The sequence below is a fragment of the Pseudopipra pipra genome, chromosome 5, assembly GCF_036250125.1.
Source record: "Pseudopipra pipra isolate bDixPip1 chromosome 5, bDixPip1.hap1, whole genome shotgun sequence".
In the NCBI taxonomy this organism is placed as follows: Eukaryota; Metazoa; Chordata; class Aves; order Passeriformes; family Pipridae; genus Pseudopipra; species Pseudopipra pipra.
Genome location: NC_087553.1, coordinates 34,470,630 through 34,489,179, shown reverse-complemented (window position 1 = coordinate 34,489,179; position 18,550 = coordinate 34,470,630). Strand labels below are relative to the sequence as shown.

Genomic DNA, 18,550 nt, shown 5'->3' with positions numbered 1-18,550 from the left:
AACAAGTTGTTAGGCACTCTAAAATGTGAGCTTTAAGCTTGCTTTGTTGTGGAAAAATCAGTCATCCAGAAACTCTCTTTAAATTGGCATTCTTTTCAAGAATGTGATATGTTGACTTAAACTTCAGCTTTTATTCAACTTTTAAGACATCATTTGTGTAATAGAGCTGCATTTCTAACTTTTTAAGTCTGAACCTGAAGCAACCAGTCTTAAAAAAGCTGCTCTAGAACCCCCACATGTGGCCAATGGCTTTTGAGAAGAAAGAGCACTTTGAAGTGTGACCTCAAGAGTATTAAATGAAAGAGAGCTCACCAGAGCCTTAAGACTTTGAGCCACCACCTTGAGATGATTGGCTTAGAAGCATTCCTCAAGGAGGTGCCGTGACCTGCAAGTCACTACCATCCCAACCACATATTAGTGCTGTTTGCAATCTGGAGCTCATGACAGCTTTAAGCCCCATGTCATCGGCACATTGTCAGAAACAGCTGTTTCCACTCTACCACTTCAAAAGGGCTTGATTAAATGTCTTACTGTAACAACACACATAAAGACACACAGAATGAGGGCGAAAGGAGAAAGGTACCTATAAGCAAAATAAACACAATTTCCACTAGATGGTTTAATCATGATGTGGGGGACTAAACCATTTCTTGACTTGAAAGGTTTATGTAATCAGTTACCACAATATCATATTAAAAAGCAGTTTCTACAAGTGCTTTTATTTTTTCCCCTAATGCTGGAGTACAGATTTCAAGGGCTCCAGGCTTGCAATAAGCTCTACCTCAAGCTGTCTAACTGGTGAAAGAAGAATGCTAGTGATTTCCACATAATTGACTGTAATTCTATAGCCACCTTAGAGATAACATGCTTTCAGTGACTTCTTATGGAAAGTGTTCATAATATATGAGGTTTATTCATGGCAGGACTTCTAAAAATGAATATACTTCCAATAGTTCATAGATCTTTAAAAAATAAAGTAAATGTTGCATTTTGTCTTGAAACATCTGTATTTAAGATCTGCTTTTATTATATGTTTTTCCTTAGATGTTTCTGTGCCAAATTTTCCTATTTGATTTTCTTGTGAACATTCAATAATTGTAGATTTACCATGCTTGGAATAATTGTGAGGGAAAGAGCTTTAATGTATTTTGCCAGCTTTAAGGGCATGTCCTCTTATTCCCAGGGAGAATTTTCATAAATTTTTTAAGGGCTTCAGCTATGTTAATTCTCCTGCTGTTGGCAGTAGTGAATGGGTTAACAGTGATTCCTACATTGTCTGCAGCTGATCCTTGATTGACAAAAAACTGGCACTGTTCAACACTACACCAGATCCAATGTCATCCTCACACTGCTCCAGAGATACAGTAATGAATGTATTACTCCTGCAGCCCTTCCAAGCAGCTCTACCTGGTCCCTGTTTTGCAAGTGCAACTAAAGTGCCTTGCCATCATACTCCTGGTTTCTGGAACGTAGTACAAAAAAAACTGACATAGTTCTCTGTAGAAATAGTACTTATATGGTTTTTACACCATGTGTTATTGCTAATAAAGCATGACAATTTCCAGTTGAGAGTCCTTGTTTCAAAATGTTCTTCTGTCTGTGTACTTGTTTATTCAAAATAATGTACACATGGCAGTATTTTATGTTTATCTTCTGGTGCCATGGAATGACCACAGAGCTGTATTTTTAGGTAGTTAGCATCTACCAAATTCACCTTCAGTTGTCTGCCTTTACATAAAATAGGAAAGTGGGCTTTGTGGGGCAGAAGAAGCTTCTGCTGACTGCCTGTCTGCCTGCCCTTCGAGATGCTCCCAGCTTCTCCTGCCCTGTGTCCGGGCTGCACAGCTTCCTTCTATCAGCGTGGCTGCTAAGCCTTGCATTGTTAAAGGCTTCCTCTCAAGTGTGCCAAGCTTTCTGCCTCAATAATATGAATGGCTGTGGATTCCTTCCAGCCCAGCAGCACATTGGCCCCCTGAAAAGGCCTTCTTTCTTTTCTCTTGGTGAAGGTGTGAGGAATAAGAAGATTTCCCAGTATCCAGTTCTTCCTCTCTTCCTGCTAAAGACTGAATGAATTGTTATAGGACATGCAGGGACTAAAAAAGGATACTGTGGCTTTTTAGGGACTAAAAAGGATACTGTGGCTTCCTAATGAGGAGATAGGCATGACTGATGTGAAATATATTTGCAGATGGCATGCTTTTAATAGTCTGACTTCAGGCAAATACAGCGGTGGGAGGCTTAGGCATGGATCGACTCTGCTGAGGAGATAATGCAACACCCTTATTGAAAAGAGGAGATCACTCTCTGATCTCAAAAGAATAAGAGACCACTTTCTTGGTTACTCTAATTTGGTTAGACTGTACCTGTTGAAACGCCATAAAAAACCGACTCAGAGATTTGATATCAGAATAGCTGTGATATTTTTCAGCCTGCATAGCAGAAGGGTGATGTTGCCTAAAGGTTGTACAAAATGGAGAAATTTGAGAAAATTAATATTAACTGAATGTGACTTTTCCTTCATTTCAGATAGAAGGAATCTTCAGGGTATACACAGAAATAGCAAGACTTCTCTATGTAAAGAGTTTATCCATGCACAAACTCTCTCTGCCCCTTCTGAGCTGGGAAGCTTTTTTAAATCTAATTTGGGCCCAAGTTCAATTTTGTTTTGTTGTTGTTTTGTTCCTCCCCTTTCAGATCCTTCTTCTCTGGGGCTAAGTCCAAGACATATACATTATTTCTGTCCAACTATTTCGGAAAAACAGTATTTATTCTTTTGAACAAAAAATTATCTTTCTATATTTGCAATTGTATCTGTTCATGGCCCTCCTAAATTTTTGAAGACACATTTGGGGTTTTTGTTTTGCACAGTCATCAGCTTCAAGACAGGCTTGTGTACAGGCTGTTGTTCTGAATCTTAAAGTATTCCTACTGCAGCAGAGATTAGTGCCTTCCACCTTAAAAAAAACCAGCAGACAAAACAAATAAAAACTCCTATACACTGTTTTTCATCCCTGTGATCTCCATCATGGGACAAAGAAAGAACACAGGCTATTGGAATGGGGATATTCACCTGTAATACTGAAGCACATTATCACGATGAGTTGTATCATTTGAAAACCAATTTACTCAGCTGTGGAAAACACTGATTTCCTTTATGAGATACGTGCAAATATTTATAGCCTTATCCCAGAAAACTCTACATGTGTTTTGTCCTGCATTGTAGCAGCTCTGTAAAAGCAAAGATTGAATGTGATTTTTGGCAATTATGGAATACTTAAATCTAGTTCTCAGTACTGTGATCCATCTTTGTGTAAGATGCGGAGGAGAAAGCTGGAACTCATGTCCTTACAGTTCTCACCTTCATTTATGTGAGAATTAGGTTATGGGTTCATTTGTAGTCGCCTGATTGTACAAGCAGTTAAACATGCAAATATCTGAGATCGATTGGCTCGCTCAGTGAAGTTTGTGAGTTTTGGGAATTGATTTAAAATGCCTTTAAGTTACTGTTTATTTCCTATCTAGAATAATTTGTTGTACATTGATATTCTATTCAATACAGAACTATTTTGTCCGTGCAAGTTCTGAATGATTGAAATGAAAATACATTTGAGTTTCTTCTGCTTACATAGATATTGCATTGCAGTAGCACCACTGACTTGTTTAGAGTTGCTTCTGTTTCTCCTGCATGTGAGAGGTAAATTGGATTTTCTAGGTTCTGATTTCAAGTGAAATTATGTAAGCAGCTATGAGCTCTTCTTAGCTTAAAGTTTTCCAAACAGTAAGCTGCATACCCGGAAACACTTGGCAAAGTAAACCAGAAACTCATTGTCATGGTCATTTGGAGTCCTTTCCATTTCATTTTTAGCTATGAAAATATTTACAAATTTCCCATAAATATTAGTCCTCCTGCAGTCTAATTATTGACATAATGTATTTTCCAAGTCATTCAGCTTTAAGAACTGTGAACAAATGTTGGGAATTGGCAACTTCATACTAATTCCTTTTTTTAAATTTAATTAACCTTTAGAACTTCATTAAATAATCAATTACTCCTACCTAAAACTGTTGAAACAGTAATTCTGTGCTACACACGTAATTTGAGAGAAAGAAACTCTGATAACTCATGTGCTATTCACGTAGCACATAGGTCATATCAGGTTTTCGGTATGTCTGATGACAATCCCTTGTGCTGCTTGGACCTACTAATAAAGTCTTCACAAAAAAAAATACCCCAGGGTATTCTGGTTTATGCACTCATTTTCCATGGTAGGCTCTGTTGCCCACAGTGTTCAAAATGTTTATGTGACTAAATCTCCAAAAAGAAAAATATCATGTTTTCACAAAAATCTTACATGTTTATTATTAGTTTAGTGATGGTTCCTAAGAAGTTAATCGTGCAAGTATTAATGTATAGATTCACATCTACCTATGTTCTTCCAATATCAATACCACTAAATGATTGTAATTGTCCCTGGACACCTCATAAATTCTCCAAAGAGAAAGCATTCTCATACCAAATAATAGTTGAGCTACTTCATTGTCAAGACCTGGATTCAGAAATTTTGTGTGACTGCACCTCAGTTAGCTTGAACAGAAATCTTAGTGTCCTCACTTTTTTTTAATTTCATATGTATTTGTGTTACACAAATCTGAAGTCTTTGTCCAGTATATAGGTGTGATCAGTCCACCATCAAAACTTTTTGAGTTAAAAAGGATGTGAGGTCAGCTAGGCCTGTCTCTTGGATTCATTTCATCTATCATTTTAATGTCTTTCATCCACAGCTGAGTAGACAGATTTTTTTTCCTGTGCTTACTTATCCAGTATGAAAAATACTGCACAACAGTTGTGTTTGTACTTAACTGTGATGTTCATTTACTGAATAATTAAAAAAATAGTTTTGTGAAACTAATTGATAGAAAGTCACAGCCTAGAATTTTACTACTGAGTTAAATAAAACAAATCATTTTGCTTTGAGATGATGGGATGCAGTAGTTTCTAAAGATGCAGTCTCTTTGCTGAAATTGTGGAAGTGATGTACCATCAATAGATTTATGCATTTGATTGTGATTCACAGCCTGATAGTAATATGACAGGGGGTACTATACTGCCTGCATCAGTTCCTGGAGAGAGCAAGATTGCCTTTGCCTTGTAAATGTAGCCCTTGGTGTCAATCAAAAGTAAAGTGCCATGAAATAGAGAACTCACAGCAGTAGATTAGAATTTCAGAAATTAAACCATCTGTTTGAACGCAATTAAGAGAGAATCTAGCAAGGTTTTTCCTAATAGAGTGTTCTAGTACTGATTCTGGAAACAATGCGATGGATTTATCATGCAATTAGAACTGATAAGAAAGTGGGTTTTATGTTCATTAAATAAACCCAGCAACTGTACATCCTCATTAGGATGTTTTGCAATAAATAACTTCCTAATTTTCTTCCTGGTCTATAGTTCTGATGTATTTCTCCTTCTAGGAATGATTTTTAGTTTTGCATTGACGTCCTATTTTTTTTCCCCCACAAGTTCTGGAGACCTTATGTTTCATTTACCCAAGATGGTTTTGATGCAACTGTTATTCTTGCCCACCTTCCCACACCTCTGGGTTGAATGTGATTTTTTTGTGACCATACGGAAGAGAAATACCCATCAGTAAGGCTTGTTTTGGTCTGAGATCTGCATGAGACGGACTGTACTTTTGCAGACTGCTAGGAAGGGGATGGGTGTCTGGATGAAGTAATATTCTTGGAATTTGTCTTTAAAAGTAACTTCAGTACCAGTTTGAACATATTTTTCCCTCGGAAGATTACAGTTTAGAGTCAGATGTCTGCTACTGAGAAGATTTACTGGGGAGGGGATGGATAGCTTTTTATGTCCCCCAAACAGTCCCGTCTTGAGGCATTCTGAACCACTGTGTATTGGTTAGCTCTTCGTATTGCATTCACATGGTTCTATTTCCTACAGTTAGTTTTACTGGAATGCAAATGTGCATTCCAGTGTACCTACCCTTTTGAAATGTCTTCCATATAATGAACAGCTCTATTACTAAGCTGAGGCAGTTTTACTAATTCTTCAGGTGTTTCAGTAAAGATTGACTTCCTTAACAGTAACTAACTTTAATCTGACATTATGGTTTGTAGCAGTGCCAGTTGCCTTAGCATCTGGCTGCCTCAAACTCACTGCAAACAATTACAGCATGAAAGAAAATAGAAACCTTTTCCAATATAACAAAAAGAGTAAAACCTAAAATCCACAATAAAACCCCCAAATTAAATTCCATAGGAAGATTTGCTATATGTCTCCTAGATTCTTCAGGGTGAATGATTAATATATTTGTGGTGGAGTATTTGGTGGAGCTTTATTGTAACTCAATAGTTCTACTTAATCTCTTCACATTCTAACTGCATTTAAATACACTTAAAATTATCAGCCTTATTTTTTATCATTTTTGAAAGATCAATACATGATCCTTGATTAACTCTGCTTGAAAAATTCTATTCTGATAGCTACATTGATGGAGTTTTTTGCTGATCAGTTCACAAATTGGATGTTTTACCCATAACAGAGGAAGAAAATACTCTCTGAACAGAGATTATGAAAATTACATAAGAGGCAAACCTTATGGTTTGTGGGGAAAAATAAGCTTTAACAAAAAGATCAGTGGTAGGACCAACAGTTAATTTCTGTAGGATGCCATGATGTTCATACAGAATGAGTGGTATGTGTAGTGAAAATTAAGGCAAAATAATCTGAACCATCAACTACAAAATTACATAGGAATTCTACTGGCCTTGAATTATAGTTTGCTCCAGCCATACAGGGCTTTTTCTGAGGCAGTTTGGAGCAAGCATCTGGTTTCACCAAGTAACGTCTGACATTGAATTTTAGAGAAAGGAATTGAATTTTGATTTCTTGGTGCTAGTCCTGCAAATATTAATTGTCCTCTTATGCCTCCAGAAATAATTAATTTAACCCTATAAAAAAGGAAAATATTTTTCAAAGTGTTCCTTCATGTCTCCGTTTCTTAAAACATTATTTTGAAGAATACAGAAAGCTTCTGTTTGATAAACAGCATTTGTCAGCGTATTCTGCATCAAGTGGAATCTTTCAGAGTAGGATGTGTAGATCTACCACTGAACATGTCTTGCTATTATTGATACTAATTACTGTAAACACGTGTCACTGTTCAGATGTGGTAAGTAAGGCTGCCATAGCAACAAACACTTTTGTTTTTTAGAAGTCAGAATCTTGTAAAAGCCTAGTGAGCAATTAGTGCCCAATGGTCTTACTATTAGCGATCAAAAGATTAGCAAGATTATTATTCTTTGTGCTAAGAGCAAGTATGCCAAGTTGCATAATGGTTTACACAATGTGCCTGAAAGCAATGCCTTACAACTACAAATACCTAAATAGTTCATGAAAGCTTATAGTAATACTGATACTGACTACACTTGTCAGCCAAAGGTGTAAAACTTTGTTGGATATTTAATATTCATCTGAATATTTGAGTCAAAATACTGGAACCCTTGTGATTTTGAGATTCTCCTAATAGAACACTACTAAATTTTCAAGGCTAGAAATCAGCACTACTTCTTTCTGAAATTTCAGTTGTTGGCTGTTCTACTGCAAATTAGAAACTCTAATGCAATATGCTTGTTACCAGCATAATGGAAAAACTGTACAACCTTTTCTGTGTTTCTGGGCAAAAATAGATGGATGATGCATTCATTCTCAGCAGACATTTTTATTTACCAATGACATTTTATTTGATTGGAAAAAAAATAACATTTTTTAGTGTTAGTAGTGTGAGTGTAATTGTGGTTATAAACTCATGGTCTGTAAATTAGAGTTTTCTCTGAAGATTAGCCAGTTTTGATTGTGTTAATATGGACATCTATTCTAATCAGCACTGCATGTGTGCTTCTGGGTAATGTAGATTATACTGATTTTTCTTTTAACACTTTACATTTCTTTTAAGTAAAACTGGGGTTTATCTTTAGTCAGTAGCATAAAGCCCTTTGTTTTTCTGGTTTCCAAGGTTTAAAAAGAAAATGCATGCAAAAATACATTTACTCACAGATTGATTTTCATTTTTAAAAATTCTTACTTCTTTCTTAATAGGACAAAGTTCTGTTACTGAAAGATTTTGAGCAATTTCTATTTGTCAGTATGACAGTACAGATGACATTTCTATTCAAGTTTCTCACTTGCTTGAAGTACAGACCTCCTAGTTAGCATGTAGCATACTTGTGTTAGATAAGATAAATAAATTGTTAAATGTTTTATAATGTAATTGTAGCTATATATTAAAATCATCAAATTGCAGACATTAGAGGACAGTTGGATTTCTATAAACAAAAATTAAGTCATTCAATGATTTTCTTTTTTTTAATGAAATCCTAAAGTGCTAGGAAAACTGGATAAGATTATCCTGTCCTATACCACTGACAACATTTGAGCTGGAAAGCAAAGAAGCTTAATTAGAAACACTTTGAGGTCTGGAAACTGTTGATTTTTTTTTCAGTGTAACTGTAATACAAAATACTTATAACGTATGTTCCTCTTTAGTTTTTTTTATGGTAATACAAGTGTATTATCTAAAAATGTCCATCACAGTTTCCATATAAACTGAGAGTGATTACTAGGAGACTTTTTAAGCATAAATCAAAGCAATTGGGGCATGACCATGGGGGGAAAAAGTCTAGATACACAGAAATTACAAATGTTAGTACATTTTTGTGGGATGTTTTCAGCTGTTATGAACTGAAGCCTTTAACAGTTATAACATATGCTTTTGTTAACTTGCTGATATGTAGACCAGTATACTGTGAACTTACATAAAAACCAATGGTGTATAGCTTTTCAGCAGCAAAATGTAACATATATCCATATATGCTTGTTTGGTTTTGGATAACTATGTTTTTAAAATACTGAGCAGTTTTCTGAAGGTTAAGATGAATAAGATTTTGAGGAAAAAATCTCCATTGTCTGGAGAGCATTGATAGTAAAATGTCCACTATTGATGTGATAATTTGAGAAGCAAAGTAGACTGCTTGATGCATCCTTCCTATGCCAAGTCTACAACTCTTCCCTGACACACAGCTGTGGATTTTTTTAATGATGCCGATGTCTCAACCTACAAGTAAACTGAATAATTTCATGGTGTATCTGTGGATGAAAACTCCCACATCTGTCACCCATAAATAGGAAAAAAAAGGTGAAAAACTTTTCCTTCACATTTTAATTTCTGATTTTAAATATACATATCATGTAGTTTGCAGTTTTAGATAGGATAGTCTCCACTGTTTGCAAACACACATGATTAGATGCATACAAAGAATTTCCATGTATATCCTCTTTTCACCAGGCAGGTTAAAATGTCACCTGCTTTAGATGTCCAGATGAGAGTATTCAAATGTAAAAGAATAAAAAATTTTTAAAAAAAGTATATGACCTAATGTTTCTGTGGTATCATCAGATGCTGTGTTAAGACTCATTCTGGTTTTCCACCTTATTGAATTATTATCCTAACATGAGACTATTATTTAAACAGTATTCAACAGAAACTGTTTTATTCCTATCTAATTTTTTTCTGATGTGTTTTTTTTTCCTAAAGGGTGTTCATAATTTGCTGGTTTGGTGAACAATAAATGAGGTCTCTTTCTGTTTAATGACATATTAGTAAAGAATAGGTAAGGTTGTTCTCTACCAGTGTTAACAACACAGCACTCTTAAAGAATCCAATGATCCACTCCCCTACAGAGCCTAGGCTTGTCGTTATTTATATTTTTATAGCTATTTATGTTACTCATTCTTAAAGTAATTAGGTAGGAACGCAGGCTCCCTTTGCAGCAGAGATGTTTAGGTCCATTTCTGACTAATGAAACAGTGAAAACTGTGCTCTTCACAACGTTTGTTCAAATTAGTACTTTCAGGGTAAATGCATTTCCTCTCTTCACTGTTTAAACTGAAAGCTTGTCAACACAAAAACATACTTAGCAAAATTGTTCATTAGCAGACTTGCAATTTAAGTAATGTACTTAATTGTTGTAGAGGAAAAGTTGCAGAGCATTTTTCTATTTTAAGAGTTTGCAAAGGTACTGATTTTTTTGTTTATTTGTTTTCTGGCAGAACCAAATGTTTTGCTGTCTGGGCTGATGACACAGGAAATCCCTCTCAACTCTGAATTTTAGGGGTTTTTATTCCGTCTGATCCATGCTACTTTGCTGTACATCCTGTCATCTTGATCCAGAATGTTTTTTGCACCAAGTTATCTGTTCCTAGACAGTATACTCTTGTCGTCTTAGCCAGCTTACTGGAGATCAGTGTCTTAGGTGTGATCCATGTGCTGTTTGGAACAAAATACCAGACATAGCATATGCAAACTGCAGTTCTTAAGAAGCCTTATAGCATAGAGAACCAAGTAGAAACATGAGTCTCTCTCCATAACTAGTGCTTGGTTTATCTGGCAACACAAATTGCTCATATAAAAAGGTCTGCTTCCATGTGTCACTGATGCATTTACAGTGTTGTCAATGTATTAATTGGAGAGTAAGATCCAGTTGGCAGCAATCATCTCGCTGCATGTCCCTCCCCTGCTGGAGTGTGCTACCTTCTCTGCCCACACCACGCTTTAAAGTAATATGTTTACATCTTGGGGCAACTATTAGGTCATGTTTTTTCTCAGAAGTTGTGAAGTCTGTCAAAAGCAAGGGCCACCCCTGAAATTATTCTGTTTTTCGCAGTTACCTTTACTGATAAAATGGAGCTGTAGACATTTGGATTGTTTCAGAAAATACTGTGCTGTGCTACAGCAGTAATACCAGTAATAAATATTCAAGGGAAAATTCTTGCTGTCACTGTAGGATGATAAAAAAGGCCTAACAGCTCATTATCCGATGGTCACTGATCAGATGAAGCAGTCCACCACTCTTTTCTCTCATACCTAGTGAGCCATTCTACAAGTAATACTCAGCTGTTTGACTACTTGGTCATTGTACCACCTACATGTCTTCAGTTATCAAAGAGAAATATCTGAATTCTTCACCCCTATGTAACTAGAAGGGCTGTGATGAATATGCACTTGTGAATGATATTTTATGTCCATCTTTAAATATGGACTTTACTCAATAGGAACCCTTAAAAATTAAGTGTCCTTAATGGCACTGTTTTAAAACAAAGCACAACCTTTGTGTTTCTGATGGGTTGGCCACACATATTGCGGTATTTATTAAACAGTCCTGGGGTTGTTTTGAAACATCTACAATATCACACATAGCAATAATTCATTAAGAGCAAGATGGATTTTGGCAACATCTTTTCAGTGGCCTTTTGAAATGGATAAGTGACAAGCAGCTTGCACAGGTGATTCTACTGAAGTAAAAATTGCCATAATTTCCTTGTAAGTGCCCCAGCAGCAGCAGCAGAATGCACTCACTTTCATCTCAGAATCTGCTACCCTGACCTCTATAGTATTGACCAGAGAAGGTCACCTGTAAGCAGAGCTTTGAGGAAAACAATTTCAGACTTCCTTGCTTGTGTTTGAACTGTTTGTTCATACTGGTCTGCCATATAGACAAGTTTGTGCTAGATTAAGGGTTTGTATATTTGTTTCTCTCTCCATAACTTCTTAGGTCATGTAGGAGTTAAATTTTATTCTTGTGTTAGGGACTGTTCTTCTGATATGGCATTTGCTATATGTGTAGACAGAGATTCCAAACAAGGAAGCAGTTCATCTTCTTGTCATTAAGATTCATTCCATTTGTGGGTCCAATACTCTACGTGGTTACATTAGTGTAATCCCGAAATACTACCCAGAATTAATTTGAATTATTTGAAATTCCATAGTTCTCTGATTTTAGAGAGGACTTTATGTTAAGATTTTTGCATGCCCCAGTGCTCTCCTTTTATTTTTGTACTATAGGGAAAGTTTGAAAAATTGTCATCAACGTAAACCAAAAATACCTCAGGCAACTAAATGCATGCCTTACATTATTTCATTATTCATTAACTATTCTGTTAGTCCTCTCCTCCCCACAACCACTTCTCCCCACTGCCCCCAAAAAACCACTAAGGAAACAAGCACACCACGATAAAAATGCTAATAAAGGGAATAATTCCAAATAGACCATAAAAGACAGCATTTATAATCTCGATAGAAATGCCAGTCAGCTTTTTTTGATGTAAAGCATCTGTCTCCAAAAGGAAATGAAGGCAGGCCTGTTTCTCCTTTCAAGTTTCTGAAGTAGTAGGTGGTGTCATTTGTTATACAGTGCTTCAAGTCCCATGTTATTGCACTGGTAGCTGTCGACTGCCTTTGTTAACATACCGAAAAGTTTTATCAGCTGTCTTTAATAAAAGACAATCTATGTGAAGAAAAACTATAGCAAATGTCTCTTGCTCTCTTATCCTCTGACCAACCTTTATAGCTGTCAGAGAGCAATGGCAGTGATGTATAATGTTGCAGACATGCAAAGTTCATGTGACTATTACTATAAGCCATAGATATTGGATTGACTGATACCCTAGAAAGTTAGGGAGCAGTCTTTCCAAAATGCTGTGCATTTCCTCATTTGAAATGTAAAGGAGCTGGAATGAACTTTCAGGACTACCTAAAATGAGTTATCAGTTCACATTTTCCATGGATACATTAGTTTAAAGCATTAATGGCATAGAATTTGTTAGGCCTCCAGGAAATTAGGGATGATATGTAGAAGTTGGAAAATTTCAGTTAAAAGTCATGGAGTTTGTCCTTTTTATTTGTTTTTGTTGCTTGCTCTTGTGAAATGATATATCGAAGAGATGGTGGTAGAAGAGTTTCTTAGGTAGTTGTATGATCTTATATATATGATGTTCTTTAGAGTACTGGATTAGTCCCATACACACACCATATTTTCAGGAGGGTATGGAGGAGATGGAAAGGAATTCTGGGAGCCGTATGAGACATCTGTGTTACTTACCACAGAACAGGTTTTGTGGATGCTGTAGAATTGGCCCTGAGCACATTTAAACATGTGTCTTATTTATGTGAGTTTTTCTAGGTTTAAGGTTTTTTAATCTTTATCCACTGTAAACTTTGTCTCAGTGCAAACACACACACATATTTCAAGTGAGAAGTCAGCTCTGTGTCAATAACTGTGCTCTTGAAGAAAGCAGTTTGATTCATGAACTCTTACTAGATAAATAAATAGCGTGAACAGAGGGAATGGATGTTCCTACTCATGATGTGAGAAAATTCTCTCAATCAATCTGAAGTCTAAAAATAAATAAAATATGTGGATATTGGGACAGCCATCCATATACAGTGGAGCTGATTTCCAATCCTTCTTCACTTTATAACATCAATTAGCACCCAGAACATTGGTGATTAAGGAGTGCATTATTCCATCATAAACTAGTATGCCAGACTGGCACTGCAAAGGTGAAGCTGTGAAAATGTGGCTGCTGACATGTGTTGCCTGTAGGAAAGATTACATTTCAGGGGCATGGTTTTCCTTCTCTGTACAGAATATTATGGAAGAGAAAATCTTGGAGAGTATTTGACTGGCAAAATAAATAAAACCCAGCTGTTTTTTTGTTTGTTTGTTGATTCTCAGTAGAAGGGGAGGTGGAAAAAGTCTGTCGGGGTAAAGTAAGAAAAATTAAACCTAAAAATAACATCTTCTGATTCCACTGCATTTACATTGTGATGTTTTACAATAGAGAGAGCTGAACTAATTTTGTTTTGCCTAATTTTGAAACTCTGGAAGCCACTTGTTCTGAGAATTTGGTATGTCACAAATTCTTCCTGAGATTTTGTGATTCATATATTGACAGGTGAAAAGAAGCAAGAAGAAAGCTGAAAAAATATGGAATATTTATAGGATATAAAGCTGTAGAATTATCTGAATAACATTTCCACCACAAAATTTAGGTTTTGGACACAAGAATTATGGGGGGTTTGTTGAAGTTTGATTCAAAAGGATAAGAGTAATGAATTTAACTTACTAATGGAGAGGTTTGGAACACAGGTAAGTCTTCCTCATCATAATGATTTCCTATTACCACATCAGTTTGGGAGACCATCTGTAATACATATGCTATTGGCCATATACCTACTGTATTTTCATAGAATCATGGAATCGTTTGGGTTGGAAGGGATGTTGAAGATCATCTAGTTCCAAACCCTCTGCCATAGGCAGGAACGCCTTCCAGTACACTGGGTTGCTCAAAACACCATCCAACCTGGCCTGGAACGCTTCCAGAGACTGGGCATCTGCAACTTCTCCAGGCCCCTGTTCCAGGATGTAACCGTTCTCCTGAAGTTATTGTCACTGAGGGTGACTGTCACTGAGGGTAAAGCATACAAGCACCCCCCTCCTCACAGTAATCTGAAGCTGATTTGCCATGTGGCTTCACATTTTGAGTATTGTATTTTGATCAGAGCACTGCTGAGTGGTGTCTGGAAACACTTGTCCTCTGAGGCAAAACAATGTGACTTCAAAAGTGAGTGTTTCTGAAGCTCATTGGAACTTACAGTGACCTGAGAGGGAGAACCATAGTGAACTTTGTGTATCATTTTTCCCACTTTTTCTTTGAAAGGCAAGGTACTGGTTTGGCAAATGCCTTTACTGTGCTCTCACTAGCATGTGAATACCTTTGGTACTTGGCAAAAGGTAGGTTAGACTGTTTGTAGCTTCATAAATGTGCTTTTCTGCCCTTTTAGTATTTGTTAACTCCAATGACCAGCCATATTTATATCATGAAGAACCTATTATTTCATAGTGGAACAATCTAGAGATGAAAAAATAAAAACGAAGCATTTTTTCTTAGCTGAATATGGAAAAATTGTTAGTAACATAAGAAGCTTTTAAATGGATTTGTTATGAAATTTTAACATCTTTCTTATTAAAATAGCATGTGTTTCCACCATTGTTAATTTTATTCAGTCATTCATTAAGAAATAATTGCCACAGCCTGAATCTAAATTAATATCCTAGAACCTCTGAATATCCTTAGAATCTGAGAACAGGTTGTATTTTCTACTAGTTATAATTAAGACAAAGAGAAGAAAGAGATAAGTTCCAATGTGTTAATTATTTCCAACAATTATAAATTCTTTATTGGCAATGAGTTTGATTAAAATTAAATTCCTATCTTTAATCCAGTCTTGGATTACTTTAATTTTCTCTTGGAACCTGTGCTATGCCAACATAACCATATGTAAAGCTTATTGAGTTCTATGTTTTCTAACATTAAAGTGGGAAGTATATGTTTGTAGACACCAGAGCTTGACCTGTTCAAAGCACAAAGTGTACAGCAGCTGTTCAGAAACTTTTTCTTGTTATCTCTATTTGCTTAAATTACTAAATTGCTTCCATGGAAAGTCTGAAAACATAAGGGAATAACTTCTTTAAGTACGATAAGATTGTCTAAAAAGAAAAATTGAAAATACTTCTAATATTCTTCCTTCCTTTCTTTTTTTTTATTGTGCCAGTATCCAGCTGCCCTAATGAATCTTGGAGCCATTCTCCATCTGAATGGTAAATTGAAAGAGGCTGAAGCAAACTACCTCCTTGCTCTTCAACTTAAACCTGATGATGTCATCACCCAGTCCAACCTGCGCAAATTGTGGAATATCATGGAGAAACAAGGTTTGAAGACATCCAAAACATGATAATGAAAACTCTGAATTTTTCTTCCTTAAACTTATTAAATCCACAAACTAGAACTTCCACACAGTTGTTCAGTCAGAGAACTCACTGGACTTGACTGCAAAGATCAGAGGTCTTACTGCTAAGGAGAAACTATTCTACCAGATAAATAGAGTAAGAGATACTTTGAGGTATTCGTGAAGGACTTGTTACCTCACAAAAATATTTGGAGCCATGGCACTTGAGAGGAGGTGTTTTGGCATATTTGTTAAATCATTGCAAATCCCATATTGCTTACTTTTGGGTGGGTACCTGAAATGTGTACTGTCATAGAAATACTAAGGGAAAATCTCACAGTATACACTAAGCCATATGGGAGTTAAAGTGGTAATAGTGGGTTAAAGTATTTTGCTGATACTGTAACTCATTAAAATGTATACTAAATCCAACATGTTTGCAGTTTGTCTTAATGCTGCTGTATCTCACTTTTGAACCATTTGCTTTCCAATTTCTCAGCTCATATGGCCAATTTTTTCAAACCTGTCAACATGATTAGATGACAGCATTCAAAGTTGTTTACTGAAACATGCCTATTATTTCAACATGTTAACTTTTAATGCAGGTTTCTTGAGACATACAGTCAAATTGCTGTCAGGTAGACAGAATGACTAAGGAACTGCCCATATTCTACATCAGATATAGTATGTAGGCTGGTAAAAAAAAGTTCATAGGTGTGATTTAGCAATAGAAGCAAGAACGATGTTTGCCCTGATACCAAATCAATGTGGTCAGACTGTCATCTTAGGAAAAAAAAATTGGTATTATAGAATAATGTATCTGACTCTCTTTACTTTGCCGTTAGATAAGTCCAACTTTAAACTGGACTCTGGATACAATATGTTTGCAATAACTAGTACAAGTGAGATTTGAAAGTATTACTGCTTGGATATGCTACAAATGAGACTTTATGAGCAACTCTGAGAAAAGGGAATGTTATCCATTGGTGAGGCTCACAACTGAAGGGACTAGATTAGATTATGCTTAAAATAGTGTAGATCAAGAGAAATTTGTAATGGTGGTTGCCAGTTACTTTTCACAGTGGTGGTGTTTTAAAGAGTATTACCTATTCAGATTCTAACCAAATATTAGCGTTCTGTTTGTATTCTTACATGTGCTAGCAGCAGAGCTGTCAAATATCTAAATACGCTTTTGGTGAGGTTCAATTTATTTCTGTTTCAGAATGATTTGTACTCATTACTGTTTTAGTCTTCAGATTTTCAATGTAAAGATAATTTATTTCAAATTGAGTGTATGAAGCTTTAGTCAGTTTTTTTTCCAGACCATTTATTAACTGCTTTCTTTCTTTGGAATAAGTATTATTGCTTGTAAGAAAATTTACTATTTCATTTAGTGGCCCTTTGAATCTGCTTCAGTATTCCTTTCATAATGATAGATAAAGTGGTAGAGCACCTTGAACTGAAGCTTCTTCAGGATCTTCTGTTGAAAACTATTACTGAGAAAGTGTTTGGGGTTTTTACTTTATGTATTCCTTTTTAACTGTTGAGCACCATTCCAACAAAAATGTAGAGACTCTTTGCTGTATTTATTTATTTATTACTTGACTGCAGCAATGTTACCTGCCATTAACACAATAGTCTGTAAGTGTTGCTATTTCTTTTGTTTGGTTTTACTTTCATTTGTTTTGTGGTACCTAATGGGAAAGGGAACACTTGAGTTATACTCTACCTTCTTGGTCGTTCTCCCCTGTATTGAAATAGATTGGGGAATAGCTGTTTCAAAGTCAGTATAGTAAAAAAAATATAGTAATGTGTGTTTCTTTTTCTTTCCTATTGCTCACTGAAATACCATAAGTTGCTAAGTTTACAACTGGCCTGCCAGAAGGGCCAGAGGGGCAAGATTGTCTGGTTTTGTGGAGTGTGTCAAGTTTTTCTCAAATAATATTGTTGCTGGAAAAGCAAAAATGAAGGATCAAAAGTTGAATTTCTACTTTATAATTGAAACCAGTGTTAGAATACAATGGTAGCTTGAACTTATTCTCCTGCTTTACTGGCTTTCTGGGAAAAAGTATAGAAATAGATAGTCACTATAACTGAACTTGGTATAGAACATGGTATCCTGGAGCTTTATTTTCTCAACAGTCATCAAACTTCAATGCCTTCTCGGTCTTAACCATTCACCATGTTATTTGTCTCCTTCAACTTGTACTTATTCTTGTTTAGTAATTTTTATTCATTGCACAAAAAGGGGGAAAAGGGGAGCACTCCTGTGATACGGTGTCATGCTTGCATTGATAACTGGTTTTGTTTGTTTCTATAACAAAAAAAAGAAAAGAAAAAGAAAGAAAAAAGGACTACCATAAATTTACCAAGAATGTCCCTGAATACATTTTTTTAATATAGGTCTGGGCTTGATAACTTTCTTCTTTTGGGATAAATTTAAAACATGTTTAAAATATGTCTCTCTGCTCAGGGATTTATGGTGGATTATTGCAGACAGTGCTAAAAAAATATAAAAGAGCACAAGATCAGTTTTCTAAATTAAAATTTTATTTTTTGAAAAACTGTTATTTGTATAAATTATCAGATTTGTAGGCTTTCCTTTTTGTAGAAATAATTGTTTATGTGCCAGATAAAAAAATTTCAATTTTGTTTCAATAATAAAGCATTGATAATTAATACACTGTGTATTCTTTTGTATTACTGTAACACTTTGGGTTTTTTAATTGTTCTAATTTAATGAGTAGTGTTGATTGTTTTATGTATGGGAGAATTATGTAGCATAAGTAGAATACAACCTATCACAGCTGGCTTTCTTCTATACTCCATTGCAATTATAACTCAGTGGATATTTTCAAAAAGGTTCTCTGGAAGCGTCTTTTAGTATTTATACTCACTAAATCTGG

The 18,550-nt window shown here is 35.6% G+C and overlaps 1 protein-coding gene across 2 annotated transcripts in view; it reads left to right on the top strand.

Moving 5' to 3' along the window:
• Positions 1 to 18,323, top strand: part of TMTC2 (transmembrane O-mannosyltransferase targeting cadherins 2) — a 244,885-nt gene extending 226,562 nt beyond the window's left edge. For both annotated transcript variants that reach the window (XM_064655536.1, XM_064655538.1), the window contains one exon: positions 15,471 to 18,323. In XM_064655536.1, the coding sequence (XP_064511606.1) occupies positions 15,471 to 15,650 (180 nt within the window). In that variant the 3' untranslated portion in view covers positions 15,651 to 18,323. The remainder of the gene's footprint in view (positions 1 to 15,470) is intronic.
• The last annotated feature ends 227 nt before the right edge of the window (positions 18,324 to 18,550 follow it).